General features: G+C 35.7%; 1 protein-coding gene across 1 annotated transcript in view; it reads right to left on the bottom strand.

Annotated features, from left to right (window-relative positions):
- Vps11 (vacuolar protein sorting 11) overlaps positions 1–15,153 on the bottom strand; it is a 99,734-nt gene extending 84,581 nt beyond the window's left edge. The window contains exons 1-2 of the mRNA XM_089092989.1: positions 15,043–15,153; positions 7,188–7,361 (exon numbers count right to left, since the gene is read on the bottom strand). Coding sequence (XP_088949115.1) covers positions 7,188–7,361; positions 15,043–15,126 — 258 coding nt within the window. The 5' untranslated portion in view covers positions 15,127–15,153. The remainder of the gene's footprint in view (positions 1–7,187; positions 7,362–15,042) is intronic.
- Between the last annotated feature and the right edge of the window lie 4,041 nt (positions 15,154–19,194).

The following is a 19,194-nucleotide window of genomic DNA, read 5'->3' as shown; positions in this document are numbered from 1 at the left end:
TTTTGCCTAAATTACTTTCATCCGTAGGTTTCAAGCGGATAGGAGCACTTCATGGAGGGGAAGTACCCCTCTGAAAACTTCATTCTTGTGTCCCATTGCCCATAACTCATAGCCTTATAAATATAAAAAGAAAATTGGTGAAAAAAGTCTGTCTACCTTTCAGCTGAAAAATCAGGGTGGAGGTGTGTTGAAGGGGTCACAGGTTTTCTTTGTGCCTCCAATCATACAGGTTAAGATTACTGCATGATTCTACTTCAAACAAGGTACAACATACCTGTCTTTCTGTTAATTAAATAAAAAAAAAACATATTTTTTTTTTGCTGGACGTGAGAAGCAGCATTAAAACTCAAAAGGAATAGAAATTATTCCATATGTGAAGAAGTTGTCCCGCTCCTCACTACCTTGCTCTTTACGCTAAAGCTTTTAGTACTTTTGAAAAAGTTTGTCATTCTAATCATTCTTAAAGAATTGGGACAAAAGGTCAAACTTTAGTCTAAAGAGCAAGGTATAGAGGAGGGGCACGATCCCTTCACATACGGATTAATTTCTGTTCGTTTTAAGTTTTAATGTTGCTCCTTACTTTCAGTTAAAAAAAATTGTTTTTATTTATTAAGTTTCTGATCGTTTTTCAAATAATTCCGTTAAATCTGGCTCACCCTCCATGACAAATTCCCTCCCCTCAGGGGAGAGAACTCCGTAGAAATTTCCTCCCACTTAAAATACACCCCTTTCCCCGTAAAATTCCCTCCAGACATTTCCATCCTCACTGGAAATCCCCCTCCCCTGTGAAATTTCTTGCGGACGACTCCAGAAAAATTCTCCTTAGCATACTTTCATTTGAAAAAGATTTTAATTTCTAATAATTTTCCCCATCACTCCAGAAATTCCATCTTCCATGAAAAATTTTTCGCGGAAATCCAAACAGGCTGAAAATAGCACCCAGACAATTCCCCCGGAACATCTCCAAATGCAAAATTGAGTTGGCAAAGAGACAAATAAAAATAAGTTCATATAGAAATTATGTCAAATCTCTCCAGGGCAAATTTTTCCTTGAAAGTTTGCCCCGTAAAATTATCCTTGTGAACCTCCCCCCCCCCCCCCAGGAAACTTCACTCCCTCTCCCTACCGAAAAATATGAGTATACTTACCAGTAACAAACACTATAGATAAACAACGGGGAAATTTCATGACTTACAGACCTTTCCCCAGGGGCTGTGGGGGGGGGGGAATGTTATCCCCAAAGGCATAGTTACTGGGATTTTCAACTATGCTAAACAATATGGCTAAGTCAAAATTTTTATCGGACGATTTTGAGGAAAAAAGTGGGGTAGGAGGAGGGCTAGGTGCCCCCCAACCTTTTTAGACACTTAAAAAGGCACTAGAAGTTTTAATATCCGTTCCAATGAGCTCTTTCCCGATATTCTAGAGCTATTGGTTCGATATCATCACCCCTGGAGGAAAAGAAAAATATAAATAAAGACGCATCCATGATCTTTCTTCTGGCAAAAAAACAAATTCCACATTTTTGCAAATGGTGGCTTGAAACTTCTGCAATAGGGTTATGGACATGCTGAATCTGATAGTGTAATTTTTATTAATATTCCCTGTTTTTTAGGCGTATTTCCCCCTTTTTTCGAAAATCAGGCAAATTTTCTTAGGCAGGTAGCTTTTGATAGGCAACACTAAACTTAATGAACCTTATATATTTGGAATAAGCATAATAAGCCAATTCTTTTGATGTGTCTATTGATATCAAAATTCTGCTTTTTAGAGTTTTGAGCCGTGTCACTCCTTACTTAAAGTTTATTACGACAAATTGTTTGAAAAGTTAGCCGGCGAGGTGCGAAAATAGGAAGGTGTTTTTGGAAGTGCCACCAGCCCATTTGTCTTCCAATCCTACGAACTGAAATTCCTCAAGCCTGAAACAAGGTCAAATATGCCTACCTTTTGACTAAAACGTTGGCGGTAGAGGACGGAGGTGATGGTGGGTCCATTGACCCACTTTGGTTCTTCAATCGTATAGATTGAAAATCATCGCATGATTCCAGTTCAAATAAGGAGTAATATGCCTATCGTTCTGTACAAAATTATACATTGGGATTGTGGGAGAGGGGATGCTTAAGAGGGGTTAAGAACACACTTGTGCTTCAATTACTGCAGATTAAAGTTGGCGATGGAGGGGGGGGGGTGTTTTGGGATGGAACATGGGCCCGCTTCGATCTTCCAATCATGCAGATAGAAAGTCCTAGCATGATTCCAGTTCAAGCAAATTTCAACATGCCTATATTAGTGTTTAATAGTTTTTGGTGGGAGGAGCAAGGGTCACTGGAATACTGCTCGCACTTGGTTCTTAAATTTTAGTACTTGACAATCCTTGCGTGATTCTGGTTCAAATAAGATATAAGATACCAACCTTGCTGTTGTAAAATTGGATATGACAAGAGTAACGAGATATTGCAGGAGTCATTGGGTAAATTCGAGACATCAAATGTCTTCGATTAAAAATCCTTGTATTATTCTGCTTCAATCAAGAGGCAACATGGCTAACTTTCAGAAAAAAATTGGGGAACGGGCAGGTAGTACTCGAGAGACGTGGCTCCAATACTACTACAACTATTACTACTACAAACAGCTCGCTGCAGCACAAATCCACCTGAGGCCAACACAGCTAAGCACGCTTCTTCTCCACGTCAATCTAGTAAAAGCCTCCCTATTAACATCTTCCCAAGAAATTCTAATTTCCCTTACGACCTCTTTCACCCCATTCAGTAACGACCTGCTTTCTTTTAGTCCTAGATGTTTCGGTGACAAGGACGACCTTTGACAATTTGTCATCCTTCATCCCCAGAACGCGTCCAAGCCACCTCAAACTTTCTCTTACTAAATCGCTAGAAACTGGGATTTCACCTCATTTTTTTGTACAGCTTAGTGTTAGAAATACGATAAGTCAGACGGGTCCCAAAACAATCCGTAGACAAGTTCTTTGGAAAACATCTAACAAATCTTCATCCGTCTTTCAGAGCGTCCACACTTCAGAACCATACTTAGCCACTGTCATCATTGTAGCTTCAAAAATTCCAATCTGGTCTGCAGACGTATCTTCCTATTCTTCCGTACTTTTTTCAACTGTAAATAAACACCCTGGGCCTTAGCTATTCTACTTTTAACATCTTCATTGCTCCCACCGTCTATCCTAATAAAACTACCTAAGTACGTGAAAGTATCCAATTGATCGATCTCCTTATTACCCACCACCACTTCTTCACCTTTAAGTATTCCCACTGTTGTCGACTTGGTGTTCTTAATATTAATTTTTAAAACTATTCTTGCACCCTAAACTACCAAAACCTCCAAAACTTCATTCATTTTGCTAACATTTTCATCTAGGACTTCCTACAAAAACCGGGCTAATGCCTCTACAGCATCACACTAATTCTTATCACCTTTCTTATAACGGGGTTTATTTAAAGTTTTCCAAAAATTGCTAGGTACTTCCACTTTTTCAAAACTCATACCCATAATTGTTAGTAATTTATTATCTCTAACTTTACAACCACCATATTTAAAAAATAAAATCATTTACCGCACTATCAGCACCTGGAACTTTATTATTTTTTGGTCCTTTAAGTAGTGTTACTAATTCATCCTCGCTAAATAAATCTTCCTTTACTTCAAAAGCGTCACAAAATTTTTCATTCTTTTCTATATTTTTTCCTGTAACTTTATCACAGTTTAGCACATTGTCAATATGTCCTGCCCATCTCTCCATAACTCTTTCCTTGTCAATAATTGTGGCCCCGTTCCAATCTTTAACCAGGATGAGTCTAAATTTACTGTTCCCTCTCAAGTTTTTAACATGCCAGCATACTATTTTACTATTGTGCTGTCTGGCTGCATCTTCAAAATCTTCAGCAACTTTATCCATAGCCTCTGCTTCACGCCTCCTTAGTTCATATTTTAATGTTTCCTCCACTTTCCTTACATTCCTCGAACTTTTATATGATCTATGACTAAAATATTTCTTGTACAAGCCCCTCCTCCTCTATACTAAACTCAAAATATTCTCACTAACATTCATAGCAGCGTTTCTAACTTTCCTCCCTAAGAAACCATCTAAACTAAGGTTTAAAATTATTCCATCCACCTTCTCTGTTTTCAAATTTTACACTTTCTAGTTTAGTATTCAACTGTTCCTGGAGAGTTTCTCCCAAACTCTCATGCTCGATTTTACTAACTTCATGAGTTCCCGGAATGTAGTTACCCTTCCTAAATTTCCGCTTTAGATTAACCTACATACTACTAGATAACGATCTTTACTTTTAACTTTATTAACAGAATTCCTATATAGCCTACCCTAGTATCTTGTGTCGATCCTGCCAGTCTTCAGTTTAGAATAACAAAATTAAAAAAGCTAGCAGTCCTATCGTCATGTGAATATCATGTTAAATTATGAGCCATTTTATGTTCAAATAACGTATTGGCTATAACCAGATTGTTATACCTACAAAATTGCAGCAGTCTATAACCGTTACTATTTCCTTTTCCTGCAACAAATTTACCTAGGCTAGGAAACCATCTATCCCTATTTCTAACAGACTGGGCATTAAAATTTCCTAATAAAATACCATATTTCTACCTGGGATCCGGTCTAGCTGTTTCTGCAGCTATAAGTGAAATTCATCTGAGTCAGTAAATCTCCATCTGTTGGTTCTACAGGGGCATATACTGCTACAACTGATACCCTGAAGTTTTTTGTCTTAAAATGAGCAACTAGAATTCTATTATGAATACATTCCCAACCAAAACAACACTTAGCAACTTTCTTATTCATCATTACCCCCTACTATACCCCCCGCCAATACACCACATCCTTCCTGTCTGAGTAAATAAATTCTACATCACCTGATTTCATTTTTCTTACCCTTGAGATATGAGTTTCTGAAACTCCTAATAAGTCCAGAACAAGGCATCTAAATTCTTCAGTCAAAATGGTAATAAGATAGCTGTTTTCTAACATTGTAACATTCCAACTTGCAATTTTCATATTATTTAAACCATTGAAATTGGCTAAAGCCTCAAGAAAAGCAACAGTCCCAAATACGATTGCAAGTAACAAGCCCAAATACGAGTGCAAGTAACAAGCCCAAATACCAGTGCAGGAGGGGGACCAACATATCTTCTCAAGTCTACGCATAAAACTTAATCCGGCTTAGAACCGAACAGCAAGGAGTACCTGTTACCACCAGTATGAATGGAGGCTTTGTGCATTCCTGGACACATCTTGGTATACAACAAGGTTTACCACACTAGGCCATGCTCTTCGTCAACAAGAGTCGAAACACGGCACATACAATCTCAAGCCTATAACCTCAAACTCATTATATATGTATGCCTACAAACATTATACTATTATGAGGAGGTAGCCCATAATAGATAACTTGGCTAGGAAGAGGTTTTTCAGCCCAAAAAAGTCCACCATAGCCAACGAAACCAAGAAGAATTATCGCTCAATCAGAATCCAGTGCAAACGCTGAGTCGTTTGCTAGGCTATAGTTTCGTCAAGGGGTGCCACTCCTCAATGTCAACCTGCAATGTTATTTTCAGTCATGGTTCTGGTCACGCAAATTTGTGAAAGGTCCACCCTGACACCCCTAAGGGATAAACCACACAAGCAGGATATCCCTGTCCAGGATAGGGACGAAGGAACGAGATTATGACAGATCAGGTACCCTAGGCCATCTCAGCACCAGAACAGCTCCAACATTTTACACCCAGCCTATCCTCATCAGGGTATTCGTCAGGGTTCCCCTAATAATACCAACGAAAATCAATGCACGGTTCTGGTTCAAACAAGGTACACCATGACTACCTTTATGTTTAATTTTGACTACCTTTCTATATTTTTAATTATTCTAATGGTTCATTTCAAAATAAATGCTCACAAGCTCAAATGGTCAAAATGACCAGAGGATGACAGAGAAGCTAAGGCCTAAATTGTGCCTCCTGCTTGCTTAGGTACCGAAAAAGGACTAAGCTCGTTCTTGCGAGGTAATTATCTGATTTTTCCAATGCATACCAATAATAATAAACCTGCAGGCCTTTCGAAATTATCAAATTATGCATGTATTGCATAATTTGATATTCTTAATTTTTTTCTGGAAAAAAAGGAGTCATTTCTTTTGTCATTTCTAAAAGGACTAAAGATCAGTGTAGAGAAAAAATTCCATCTGCCTTAGTTCGAAAGTTGACTTCTTGCAGTGAGCCTACTTTTGAATATCACTTACAAGACAGGGGCAAATGATAAGCTCCTATTTCTTTAGCAACTACTAATTTTTAGGAGGCAAGTGTGACACTCTGCGTCAATCCCACACGCAGAATATAAAACAAACCTCAACTGAGACAAGAAATGGAATGGTTTGTAACAGTAGATGGCAGCACTTTCACATCTGGAGGGAAACACTCCTTCTTTTGGATCTATAAGTTTTCCAGTTTATTATTATGAGAACAATTTTGGTGATATGCCAAGGAGTTATTAAAAATCTTAGGCCCTTTGAGATTTGAGTAGAACTTCAATTTAAAACGGGTTTCAGCTAGATAGTCTGCTTAAATGGATCATTTCACTCAAAAGCAGACACATGGCTAAGAGAAACAAAAGCTTGGCACAACTGCTTCAGATAGTTCTCTAGACAATAAACTCTACACTGCACAGATTATAGAACTACATTGAAGCTCACAAAGTGTAAGTTCTGGTTTGTATAAAAAAGCAAAAACCACCGTTTTTGGCTCTGGGCAGGAATTGTATTTAGCTTTCCAAAATGTTTTGTCCTACTTATCAATTCAGTCTGAAGTTCAGGCTTTCAGTAAAAACCCAAGATGTTAGATTTTTTAAATAAACTGAAATTGGAAAAATAAGAAAACCAAACAAAGTGCAGCTCCTGTAACATAATTAGACAGTTAGTAGTTCTGTAGTCTCTTTTTTTATAAACATCTTTCCTCTTTAAAACATAAATATATAAAACCTTCTCTCCAAGAAAAAAGAAAAAACAATATAAGGAGTGATTCCAGGAGAAATTAACAAAAAGGAAAATCAACCAAAAATCAAACCTCCATTCCATCTTATAAATCGCATGGTTAAAATACAAATATCACTATAAAACAAAGTAAGGCATTATTCATAATAAACCTACCCCAACAGTAACTATGTAAGAGGAGGCTTGAATTGGGAGCAAAAGTCTAATGCTTGTCAAGTAGCATCTGCAGCTGGTAAGATGAAAGGATCTATTCAGAAAGTGACAATATCCATTTTTGTCACCAATAACTATCAAATTTCGGTTACCATGAATAGCTGATGGGCTAATATCCTGAAAACATAATTTACTTAAGTAATTTGCAGCTTGGCTACCCAAAATAAAAAATAAATAACGTCCAAAATAAACTTAAAAAGTTTCTAGGCCCCTCCAACACTCCAAAGGAATACAACATTCACTCAGATAAATAGAATGGCTTCTTTTTAAAAATGTCCATGCACCAAATTTTAGAGGTTTACAAATAAATTTAATCTTATTCTATGAAAAGTGCAATTTTTTGCCACTCTCTCTGTAGCATATGACAATCAATACTAAGGGAATAATTATTAATGAGATCGCATAAATAACACAAGAAGACAGTCTCAAGTAATTATACCCATTACTGTAATAGAATTGTTCAAGGGTTTGGTTGCATGAAATTCAGCTTTGTTACCAGCCGTTAGAAAAAAAAACGTCTCACGATTGTACTGGCCACAACTAAATCATGATTTTGAATTAAGGACTAACGTAAAAAAAAATAATGATTCCAAATTCCCATTATTTTTTCAATAGATTCAAAAATCCTCCTCGGTTTTTTGTTAAGGGGGGAGTGGGGGGTGGGGGGCAACAGTAAATTAAATTCTCATTCTTAAGATAACTGATTCTAAGCAAGCTCCATTCCTAGGGAGATGATATATCCTCTTTATATAATTTTTTTGTTTTAGCAAAGTTTTTCCGAGGGAAGTAAAGAGCACAGTTGAAACTTAAAATGAATAAAAAGTATTGCTTCACAGTCTATCTAACATACATCAATAAAACTAGTACAAATAAACCAACTAATTATATTTCCATATATTTGTAGGATTACAGAAAACTAGCGCTTTTCTGTAAGCGCTAGTGGAGAATCCAAAAGAAATAACCAATAATTTTGTTTAAATCTAAAAATACTTGTGCGTATATATACTGTGTGAAATTCTTTATGGATTCTCCACTTTTTCCTATTAGTTTTTAAATTGGAACTTTTATGAAAAAATTTTTTTTTACTAAAAATGATTTATATTCATGATCTATAAGCAAATTCTTAAATTAGAAACACTTTCTCAGTTTAGCATCCTATATGTAGGGAAAGGATATTCTCATATACCTAAAAAAAACTTGCACTCAAACTTAAATCCTTAGTTTAGACATCAGCCATTCTTGGTCCATTGCATATCAACATAGTGAAATTTTAATTAAGCTGATACCTGTATTCAGGAGAGAATGTCCTGATCCATGAAATGTCAGCTTTACTCAGAGCTTATATTAATATAGTAAGATATTTAAGTAGTCTTACAAACATCCGCACTTCTTACTTGCCTGCCACAGAAAATCAAATATGTTTTCATCTTGTGTGACCAAATATTTACTAGTTAAACAAAAAGTTAAGGTATTTCAAGTACTATGTAAATATAAGTTATGTATTGAAAACTCAAACACCATTTAAGGATATTGGGCCCAGGCTTTTAATACTACAACTACTGACCAGTCAAAAAGAAAATACACATTAATATCAAGTATAATACTTTATAAATGTCTATAAAATTGGAAGAACTTAATGTTTGAGCATATTTGAGATATCTTACTTGTTCTTACACTGATGATTATCAAGACTATTGACCATAAAGAGAGAATTGACACACATTCAGCAAGAAAAGACAAGCAGTTTCTTTCTTCACCATATTTCAGAGGTAAATTTGCCATTGATTTTGGCAAATACCTTCTTCAAAACAGAAAGTGGTGCATGTTCCAGTATAAAAGCTGATTCAATCTTAAATTAATAGTGAATCATGAACTGAGCTAAATACCAAACTGTCTTGTAAAAAATCGTCAATCGTCAAGTCCTTTCAAGATCCAACAGAAACAAGCATAATTAAATGACAGTAAAAAAGAAAAAAAATACATTTTTCACCTACATCCTAAAATCCATCCTCAGAAGCTTATTTTTCTTGGTGTAATTCCAAAAGCAGAGCATAGTCACTATGAGCTAAATCCAACAAGAGCCTTCACTTATCAGTATTTACCCAGTAAAAAAAAAAAAAAAAAAAAAACTTAACTTAAAGTAGTGAACTTTTTAGCACAAAGTAAGTCACAGCTGCACAATACATCACTATGAAAAATCCATAATGTGGTCAAGATATGTTTGAAAAAAAACACATAATCAGTAATTAACATAAGCAAAGAATAAAGAAAAATAGACCATTACAAGCAGCCATAAAGTACATGTTAAAAATTTGAGACTAGAATTCAAACTTTGTCCCAAGCATAGAACTCTTTTGCTCTCCCATGTAGAGGTTCAAACCATAGACCTCAACAAGGTTAAATTATGGACTATGAAATATTAGAGCAAGAAATAGTTCAATATCTCTAAACAGAAACCTGGTCCAGAGGTCAGTGGCCTAGCTCAAAAATTTTTATTGAGGTGGGGGGAGGGCAAGAGGTGGTCCACATCTGGATAATCTATGTACAGGGGCTATCCTTCAGGGGAAAGCAATGGTGGTTCTGGCCTCCTGAATTTGCTTACACTTACAGTAAGTATTAACTATTATTATATCAGTATTATAGTAAGTTAGTAACTCACTGCCAACTACTACCTCTAATTATTTTAATAAAGATAATATTTCAAAAACTACAAAATGATTATATATGTTAGACTATTTATTTCAAATTTGCGTCCCTAAAGTTCTGTGCCCAGGGTGAGTGCGTCCTTAACACCCCTCCTCTAAAATCACCATTAGGGAAAGGAGTGTTGAAAAACTTGTGAAAAACACAAGCCTAAATATAGAGCTCTGTCTTTTATTAGTTTTAATAACCTATTATAACTAAATAAAATTGATACAAATTCTATTTTTAATAACATTATAAAACACATCAAAGTTTAGAGCTGAAGAAAACTGGGTTTTGCAGAACTGGTCCAAATGCTTGGCCATCCTACACTGCTGAGCCTATGGACGCATTTGTTCTGAATGACTAATTTACACAATTTGTAGCAGCCCAGCTGTCCTGATCCTGGGACCACATATGCATGCACCCTTCAACCTGATGGAGTGGGGATGTACTAAGCAGTTAAAAAGTAAAGATAGCCAATTCCTTCCCTAAGTCTTCAATAGGACACTTTTCTTGAAGCAATAACAAAGAAAAGTTACTATTTAGCAGACATTACTTGGTTAAATTAAAAAACATTAAAGAATACATAAATAAGCAATACACATGTATCAAACAAATATAAATTAAATAGTGGACATAGCTTTTACTAAGGCTGTCAGCAATGAGTTGCTGCAGGCAACAAAAGTGTACTGTAAACAAGGTGATGATGAGTTTAATAAGCTCATCTTTTTGCCAGATTTAATGTTGATATTAAAATACCTATTCCCCTTCCACTTCCATTGACCCCTGCGCCCACCATAGGAGACTAGATCTCATGGTTGAACTACGCACTCTATTCCAACAGCACCATGCATTGCATCATTCAGTTGCATGTGATTTGATGTCTTAGCAAATCAAATGATGTCTTAGCAAATCAAAAAGTACACCTTTTAAATTGCCATTGTTGAAACATTATACAGGAAAATTACAATCCCCCTCATTGAACAACAAGAAAAAATTATTTTTTTACATGGGCAGTAGTGATATATCCTCTTATTTTTCTTTGTCACTGTTGCATCATATGGAGCACTGGAACATCATATAGAGCTGTTTAAAGAATCATATAAGCTAATCATATAATTCTTATATTTTATCTTTTTTTTATATATTAGATTTGATAAGGTTGTCATAAAGTGCCACATGGTACAATAAAAACGCAATTTGGGTGACACGTGGAATGAAGAGATTAGTCCAGACACATGGACATCATAGAGAGCTAACTATTGGATCATTTATAAACTAATCTTTATATTTAATTGTTCTTTATAAACTTGACTTAAAAAGGGAATCATAAAATGCCATATGGCACCCAAAAAGTGCACTTTGGGTTGTTTTTTTCATTTTTTTAAAATAAAAAATAACAAAAAAAAGAATGTTGTCCTAATATTGTTTCTTTAAATTATTGGGGGGCAACTGTCCCCCTTAGCCCCCCCCCCCAAAAAAAAACGCCTTGACACTGTTTCCATCTGGAGAGTGGAACCCCAGCACTAATATCAGTGTTTTGATCTTTACAACTTTTTAAACTCCTTATTTGTGGGGTTTTAAAAAGTTCAGAAAACATGGACTGATATTTGAAAAATAACCATAGTATTATTTAAATTCCTATCTGAATAATTGAAATTGTGTTTTCAAAACCTACAGTAAAAGAAGAGTAGACTCAAACTGAGGTTAAGCAAAAATATTTTTTATTGCTTTACAAAGCTAGGACAAGTCCTCTGCACAACTTTCTAGGACTAAGAATTAGGTAAACATCCCTTTGCAATATGAAATTTAAGCTCCGAATTCATTTTTGAAACGTTTTAATCTCTTAATGTAACTATTTTCTAAGATAGAAAAGGTACCTTTGATAGAATTTTATCCTTTCCAAATATATTGATCACTGCTGCTATCCAGACCCTTCCCCCCCCCCCGAATGGAGCCAGATATAGCCCAAGGCTGTATACAGAAGTTTGGCACCATTTTTTGTGTCTTTGGTCTAAACCAATTTGAAAAAAAAATTGATGAGCTTTTGCACAGACCTAGAGGCCCTAACCTAGAACTAGGCCTGTAACAGCACTTTTCAAGGGGTGTTTAGGATCCAATGTTTAGCCTATTATATTTGAGAAAAGTATTGATCTGGGAATCAAATCTTGTAATTGTTTTTCTTATCTGACTTATTTGGTAAAGATTAAGAATAGTGTCTCTCTAGAAAGACACATGCTAGAAGAAAAAGAGAGATATTTTTAGATAGCTAATTTTATGCTCTTTCTTTGGTTTTGTTCACATTTTTGACAATTCATCCTTAGCATCCTCTATGCAGCCCTAGGCTAAATACAAAACAGACAAACTTGTGCCATTATATCACTTATCTTATGTTTCATTTCTACCAAGGGTGCTGGCAGAAAATTTTCCATGGGGGCCAGATGCCAAACTAGCAGCAGTGGTTTGGTGACAGGGAATATATCTGAGGATATTTTTTGTAGGAATAAGTTTATTTTTAAATACTTTTAGGAAAAAACTTTCAAACAAAAAGATCAATTAAATTACATGCAAAATGAAACAAAAATACAGTATATTTTAAACAACAAGGATTCCTGGCAAAGGGATCACTTTATTTAATCAATAATATATTTAATCATTATGCGTTTAATCTTTAAAGAAAATCAGATTCAAACCAAAATTAGAGAAAGATTTATTGCTTCTATAGATTATAATGGATGTAGACTTGTCTTTATGCAATTTCCTACTCCTTAGAATAGTTGACAGAAAGAGTAAAGATACTCAAAAATCACCCTGCCTGCATAGATTTTACCATGTTTTGATTTTATACCAGCCATGTAGAATGTACCTCTTTCATAACAGGACAATTCCCTGCTTTGAACTTATATCCCTTATATATTTAGACATTTAAAAAAAATTACAGAATAGCAAAAGAAAAACTAAATTTAAACTTACTATCCAGCTGTCAAATCAACCCTCTTTCTTTTTATTAGCCTATTCAACTATACAAAATAAACAGTTTAAAAAAAATTGTGTCACAGGAGAATCTTATCAAATAGTTTGTGATAAAAAACTGGAAGTAAAAAGTGACTTAAAAAGTGACCAATATTCACCAAAACTAAAAATGGAGCTCTCTTGACAATTTATGCTGATATGATATATTTATGCTGATTCTAAATATAAAAATTATTTCAGTTTATTGTTACCCACCCAAAACTAAAAATTTGAGAAAATTTGCCTGTTTTTTGAAAAAGGGGGAACACACCCTGAAAAGTGAGTGGTCTTAGAGAAAATCCCTTTATTTGATTCATCATATCAGAGGACCCTACCATAGAGGTTTCAAACTCCAATTTTCAAAATATGGAGTTAAGCATTTCTTTTCAGAAGAAACTTTTTGATGCATGTTTATTTGTTTTGCTTTTTCCCAGGGGTGATTCTATCAAAGCAAAAGTCCAAGATAATCGGGAGTGAGCTCATTCAAATGTAAATTGAAAGTCTTTTCTTAGTGCACCAAACTACAACTTTATCCCAAAGAGGACAAATTTGCAATCAATTTAAAATTAGGAGAAGCTAATTGATTTAAAAGTATCAATAACTATATTTTAGGCTTCCCAGTTGCAAAAGAAGTAATGCCAAATGGTGGCAGTACTAGATTCAACCAAGTTGATTTGCTTTATTTGTAATGAAATTAGGCTACATTTGGGGATCTGTAATTGCATATCAGCTATCATGAGGGGGAGTGAGTTATTGTTTAGGTGGGGATAGAGTAGATTCCTAAAAAAAGTACATTGTAATGGACACACTGCTTACTCAAGAGGCTTCAGATAAATATATAATGCCTTTAGACTACTCAGTGTTTATAAGATGTAATACATTATCAAAGTAGATTGTTCAAAGTAAAACGTTAAAACTAAGATTAAGGAAATCAAATAAAAAATTTTTATTTATATTTTTAATTTAGTTTTGAATACCAAAAACTAATATATTTGACATTTTTATACTTCATAGCTGTAAAAAATTAAATATTTTTCAAAGTGGCAACTAGGTAAATACAATCATTCCATAGAAAAAAAAAATGATAATAAAAGACAAAAAACATATCCATTCAGGGGGAAAAAATTCCCAGCATTCCATTCAGGGGTAACATTTCTGTCTATGGTGGCTCTATATATCAGCTAAGGCAAAAGTTGACAGCATATTTTTACAAGAACTACCCCTTTTTTCATGGTTTTTCCCTATTCTGCTCTCTTTCCTTGGGTTTCCTTATAATTACTTTTAGTTTATAGCCCCAAATTTTGAGCAGGCCATGCCCCCCTGCTGTTGCCCATGATTCCAACATAATAGTTATTACCATGACAATGCATCTCTAACCCTGTGGTGGACACATATATAGCCATAATAATATATTTATTTGTTGTTCTTTTTATTTAATGACATGTTCTAATAGCCTAGCAGTTACCCAGTGTGGAATTGATGACATCCAGTTTAGCCAGAGTGACTGTCCTGAATATTGGATACAAAAAAAAAAAAGAAAAATGAACTACATTAGGCTATGTGAGTTAAAAATATGAGCAACAATCAAAGAGAACATGGTAATCTGATTAATATAAGTATGCCATATTTTAATAATTTTTTTATGTTTTATGATAGTTTATCATATAGCCTGGGCGTATAGCCTATGGGGCCATTAGTAGGGGGGCTGGAGATTAATTGTCATAAAGCAAACAAAACCATAAAAATGCTCATAAAATCAGCAATCTAATTTTTTTTTTTTGTTCTGGCATGTCCTTTTCTGCAGATCCACTATTCTTAACTTTTTTTTTCTTGCAAGTAGGCCTAGGCCTAACTTTAACATAAATGTGGAATAAAAGCAATTATTTAGCCTAGTCTAAATAGTAAGTTTGATTAATCACTTCATGGAGTAAAATCTGACTCAAATCGTGGGAACCCTATTGGAAAGGCTTTTAGTTCAAAGAAAGCAAATTCTTAAGCTAAGTTTGGACCTTCACAAATTGGTCCCAAAATTTGAGCTGTTCTTTAGAGCAGGCTTCAAATAGTGCTGAAACAGCATATACACAGCATTAATTATGGTTACTGTTAGTTTGCTGACAGCTTCAAGGGGCACATCTAGCGGTATACTACTGAAAAAATTGAATTTTCTCCACTGATTTGTTGACATTTCTAAAGCACGTCTTGAATTTTTAAACTCTTCGACATTTTGTTTCTGTTGCCTAATACTAAGAATGTGGGAAATTTGTAAATTTCACATTCTCTTTCGGCCAAATAAGCAAACATTAAAGACTGGTTCTCACTGCCCAGATTTTTTTTCTGGGCAGATTTTTTTTCTGTCCAGAAAAAAAATCTGGGAATTCCGCATGTTCACACCGGAATTCAGTTCTCACTGTCCAGATAATTTTTCTGGACAGATTTTTTTTTCTGGCCATCGGAAAAATCGGCGTAAGATTCAAAAAATGGATCATGAGGCTACAACTGTTTTGCTCTTGTGCTTACTTCGAAGGAGAAAGAAGAGAAAAGGCCTACAAGCCTCAGAGACTATGAGAAAAAGAAAATTTTGGGTCAGAGACTTTTTAAAAATGAGAAGTGAAAATGGTGCTTCAAACCTACTAATCAATAACCTGCGTTTGAAAGATGCAGATTGGTTTCATGACTATTTCAGAATGTCACCTAAGCAATTTGATAACCTGCTTGGTCTGGTTACACCATATATTGCAAGACAAAATACAAACTTCAGAACAGCTATTTCACCTAAAGAAAGGCTTGAAGTGACATTAAGATATCTTGCAGCTGGTGGCACACAGAGAAACCAAAGCTTCACACATTACCTGGGGAGGTCGACTGCCAACCAAATTATATGGAACACTATGGATGCAATCTGCCAAGTACTGTCCCCATTATTTGTACGATTTCCCAGTGAGCAATCTGAGTGGAAGGAAATTTCCCATGAGTTTGCAGTAAAATGGAACTTCCCACACTGTGTTGGAGCTATTGATGGGAAGCACATTAGAATCCAGGCTCCACCGAATTCGGGGTCACAATATTTCAACTACAAGCAGTTCCACAGCATAGTGTTGATGGCTATGTGCGATGCTAACTATCGATTTGTCTATGTTGACATAGGCAGTTATGGCCGGCAAAGTGATGGTTCTGTGTTTGGCAATTCAACTCTTGGTAAGAAAGTGATTGCCGGTACTTTAGATCTTCCAGGCAGTGATACGACTGATACAGGAAATGCCACCTACTTACCATATGTGATTGTTGGAGACGCAGCTTTCCCCTTGAAAACAAACTTACTTAGACCCTATCCTGGTGATCACCTTCCAGTACCAGAGGAAATTTTCCATTACAGGCTTTCTCGTGCACGAAGGATAATGGAAAATGCATTTGGAATTCTTGGTGCCTAGTGGAGAATGTTCAGAGAAGCAATTAATGCAAAGCCTGAGAATATTGACTAGGTCATACACATTTGTGTTTGCCTATATAATTACTTGCGTGCCGAAGATCTTACAACTCCACGGAGACACTCGAGGTATGTTAGTGCTAACTTCGTTGACACAGAAACTGACGGTGTTATAACATTGGGGCAGTGGAGACAAGAGCAAGTAAATGGGCTGTTACCAATTGTCTCAACAGCAGCACGAAACCCAGCTGAAGCTGCCAAACATATTCGTGACAAATTTCGAGACTACTTCATGACGCCAGAAGGAAGTGTTCCTTGGCAGCTGAGTAGAGTGAGTCAAGGCCGCATTCCTGAGTAGGTCAGTGTTGTGTTGTAGCAGCAGGCTGTATGCAAACTTATCACACTCAAAGTTGTGTGATTAACTATCAGAAATGAATGTGTAAATGTGTGCGTCTATTTCTGGCTGTAGTTTAGTTACTTTTCTATAGTAAAGATTAAAGTCTATAGTAAAAACGGCTTATTTCGCTTTTTCTGGTGGATTTTCCTGCTTTCAATATATTGCTGGTAAATTTATCAGATAAATATGCTGCATGGGTTCAGGGGAGGATAATTGATAGTAATGACTGGCAACTGTTAAATAGCGACTATTTTTTCTAATAGTGAGATAAAATACTGTTTAATACTGAGATAAAAACTAACTTTCAGTAAAGCACAAGTATAGTACAAAGTACAAAGCACAAGCTATACATAAATGTTTGGGTCAATGTGCGACACAGTTATAACACTTCTGAACCGTAATCTTTCCGTTGAGAAACCAAAGTTAACGCGAAGCGCTGAATACCATTAAATTTATTGCCTAGCTTGCAATCCAGATGCATAGTTTCCAGCAAAAACTTATCTCAACTAATCAACGACTGTTTAGGCCTTAAATTTGTTTGTTCATTTTTAGAATCCATAAACATATTTCGTTACTCTCCCCAAAACCGCTTTTCTTTCTAAGCCGCTACGTTAGGCACAATCTGTTTTGGAAAGAATATGGCGTGAGAAAGTGGACATACTTGACACTGAACTTTTCTCGCCTGAAAGAAAAAGAGAAAAAAAAGAAATTGCACAATTTCCATGTCTTTAGCCACTGTCCTAAAGTAAAAATGAAGATTTTCGAAACAACCGGCTTTAAAAAAAACTTTCGATTTCGCCCTTAATCTATATCCAACTTTTGAATACGTCAAGGCATCAATATTTGCACTACGGAAGTCTTGACAGAGGAAAAAAAGAAAAAAACGGATACGGTAGTTATGCAGCATCCGAGCTCGTCCACTATAACAAGCATTCGAAAGTAGAAAAAAGAGCTAAGCATGAGTGAGTGCAGTAGAAAATGTTGGGGTATTGAGATTTTGCATACTGATAAAACTCAGAGCAAAGAACTGCACTGAAATGAATTTATATGGATACTATTCTTCTACATAGGCACTAGTTTTTTCAATATACTTTCCTACCGCTTTTGAATGCTCTGCTGCATAGCCATAAGCCGCTCTAACTCACTTGCCTTTGAAGCATGTCTTTGTATATCTGAACCATAGCAGGATTGCCAACCATAGGTCTAATCAACCATAGAGTCTAGTTGTAAACTAAGAAATTACACAAACACATTACTCATTTCCTGGTCATCACTTTCATATTTTTTAAGCACTTCAGAAATTTCATGACGTGCCGCTGCTTGTGCTTTTTTTGGCAAACCGTTCAACACGCTACAGATGTACTGGCTAAAATGTAAGTTGGGTGTTTTTTTCTCTTGTAAAGACGAAAGAGCTTTGACAATTTCTTGGTCAATGTCTGTATGTGCCTGGCTACCAACAGGAGTATTCTGAGTCTTGTTACCTCCACTACTACCACATGGCTCTTGGGATGTTTTGCGCTTTCGTTCAGGCTGGATGGGAGCTAAAGGTGACATACATGATGATGAGGTTTCAGACTGCTGATTCTCCGCGGAGTTTATCCTTGCTCTTTTTGACGGCTGAAAAAGAGATTCTGCTGTCTGCTCAAACTCTTCTGAGCTCAATTATATATGCTGAGTAAATTCGTCTTCATCATCAATTGAAGTATCTATCCTGGTCAAAGTTTCACTAACAGAAGCAATCTGCAGAGGCTAAGTCATGTTGTCCACATTTTTTCTTAGCTGACCCGACTCTGTCATGAAGCTGAAAAGGTGGAAATACTTCCATGTTTTTCTGTTTACTTTTGCACCATCTCCACTTTTACCTTTTTCACTGCGTCTACACTTCATATAAGTATCTCTTAGAATGTCAAACTTTTTCTTCAAAATGTATGCAAGATTCTGAACAGGCAGTCCATAATCTGAAAACAAAATCCCGGATTCTGCCATGGCTGTAAAAGAGTTTTTCTTCTTCCTACAATCTTTGAAGTCTTCTCTAGAAGAATCCCATAGCCATGGATAGTTGATACAGGTGTTGACAAGGAGTTCAATGTCACTGTCAGACCATTTTATTTTGTCCTCCATGACGATAATGGTATCCTAGGGGTTTGCAAGGTACCAGCTGGCTTCAGCTCTGGTTCTTATGCCTAAAAAGAAAAAAGGGTACAGATTACACTATTATATTATTACATTATAACATATTTACAGTATATATTGTAATATCAGTTGACTTATGCTGAGTTCCGACCTACTCACCATGGTAAGCAAACATGAAAAAAAAGTTAGCAAATCCGTTCCAACCTTCTTCTCCTTACCATAGAGTTACCATGACTATTGTTCCAACCTGACATTTTTCCCTTGATTTTAGTTACCATAGTAACTTTTTGTTTACCATG

Source organism: Artemia sp. Qi Xiang Cuo, chromosome 8 (assembly GCF_049724085.1).
Source record: "Artemia sp. Qi Xiang Cuo chromosome 8, ASM4972408v1, whole genome shotgun sequence".
NCBI lineage: Eukaryota > Metazoa > Arthropoda > Branchiopoda > Anostraca > Artemiidae > Artemia > Artemia sp. Qi Xiang Cuo.
The sequence above is the reverse complement of the archived record's forward strand: the minus strand, read 5'-3'. Positions and strand labels throughout refer to the sequence as shown.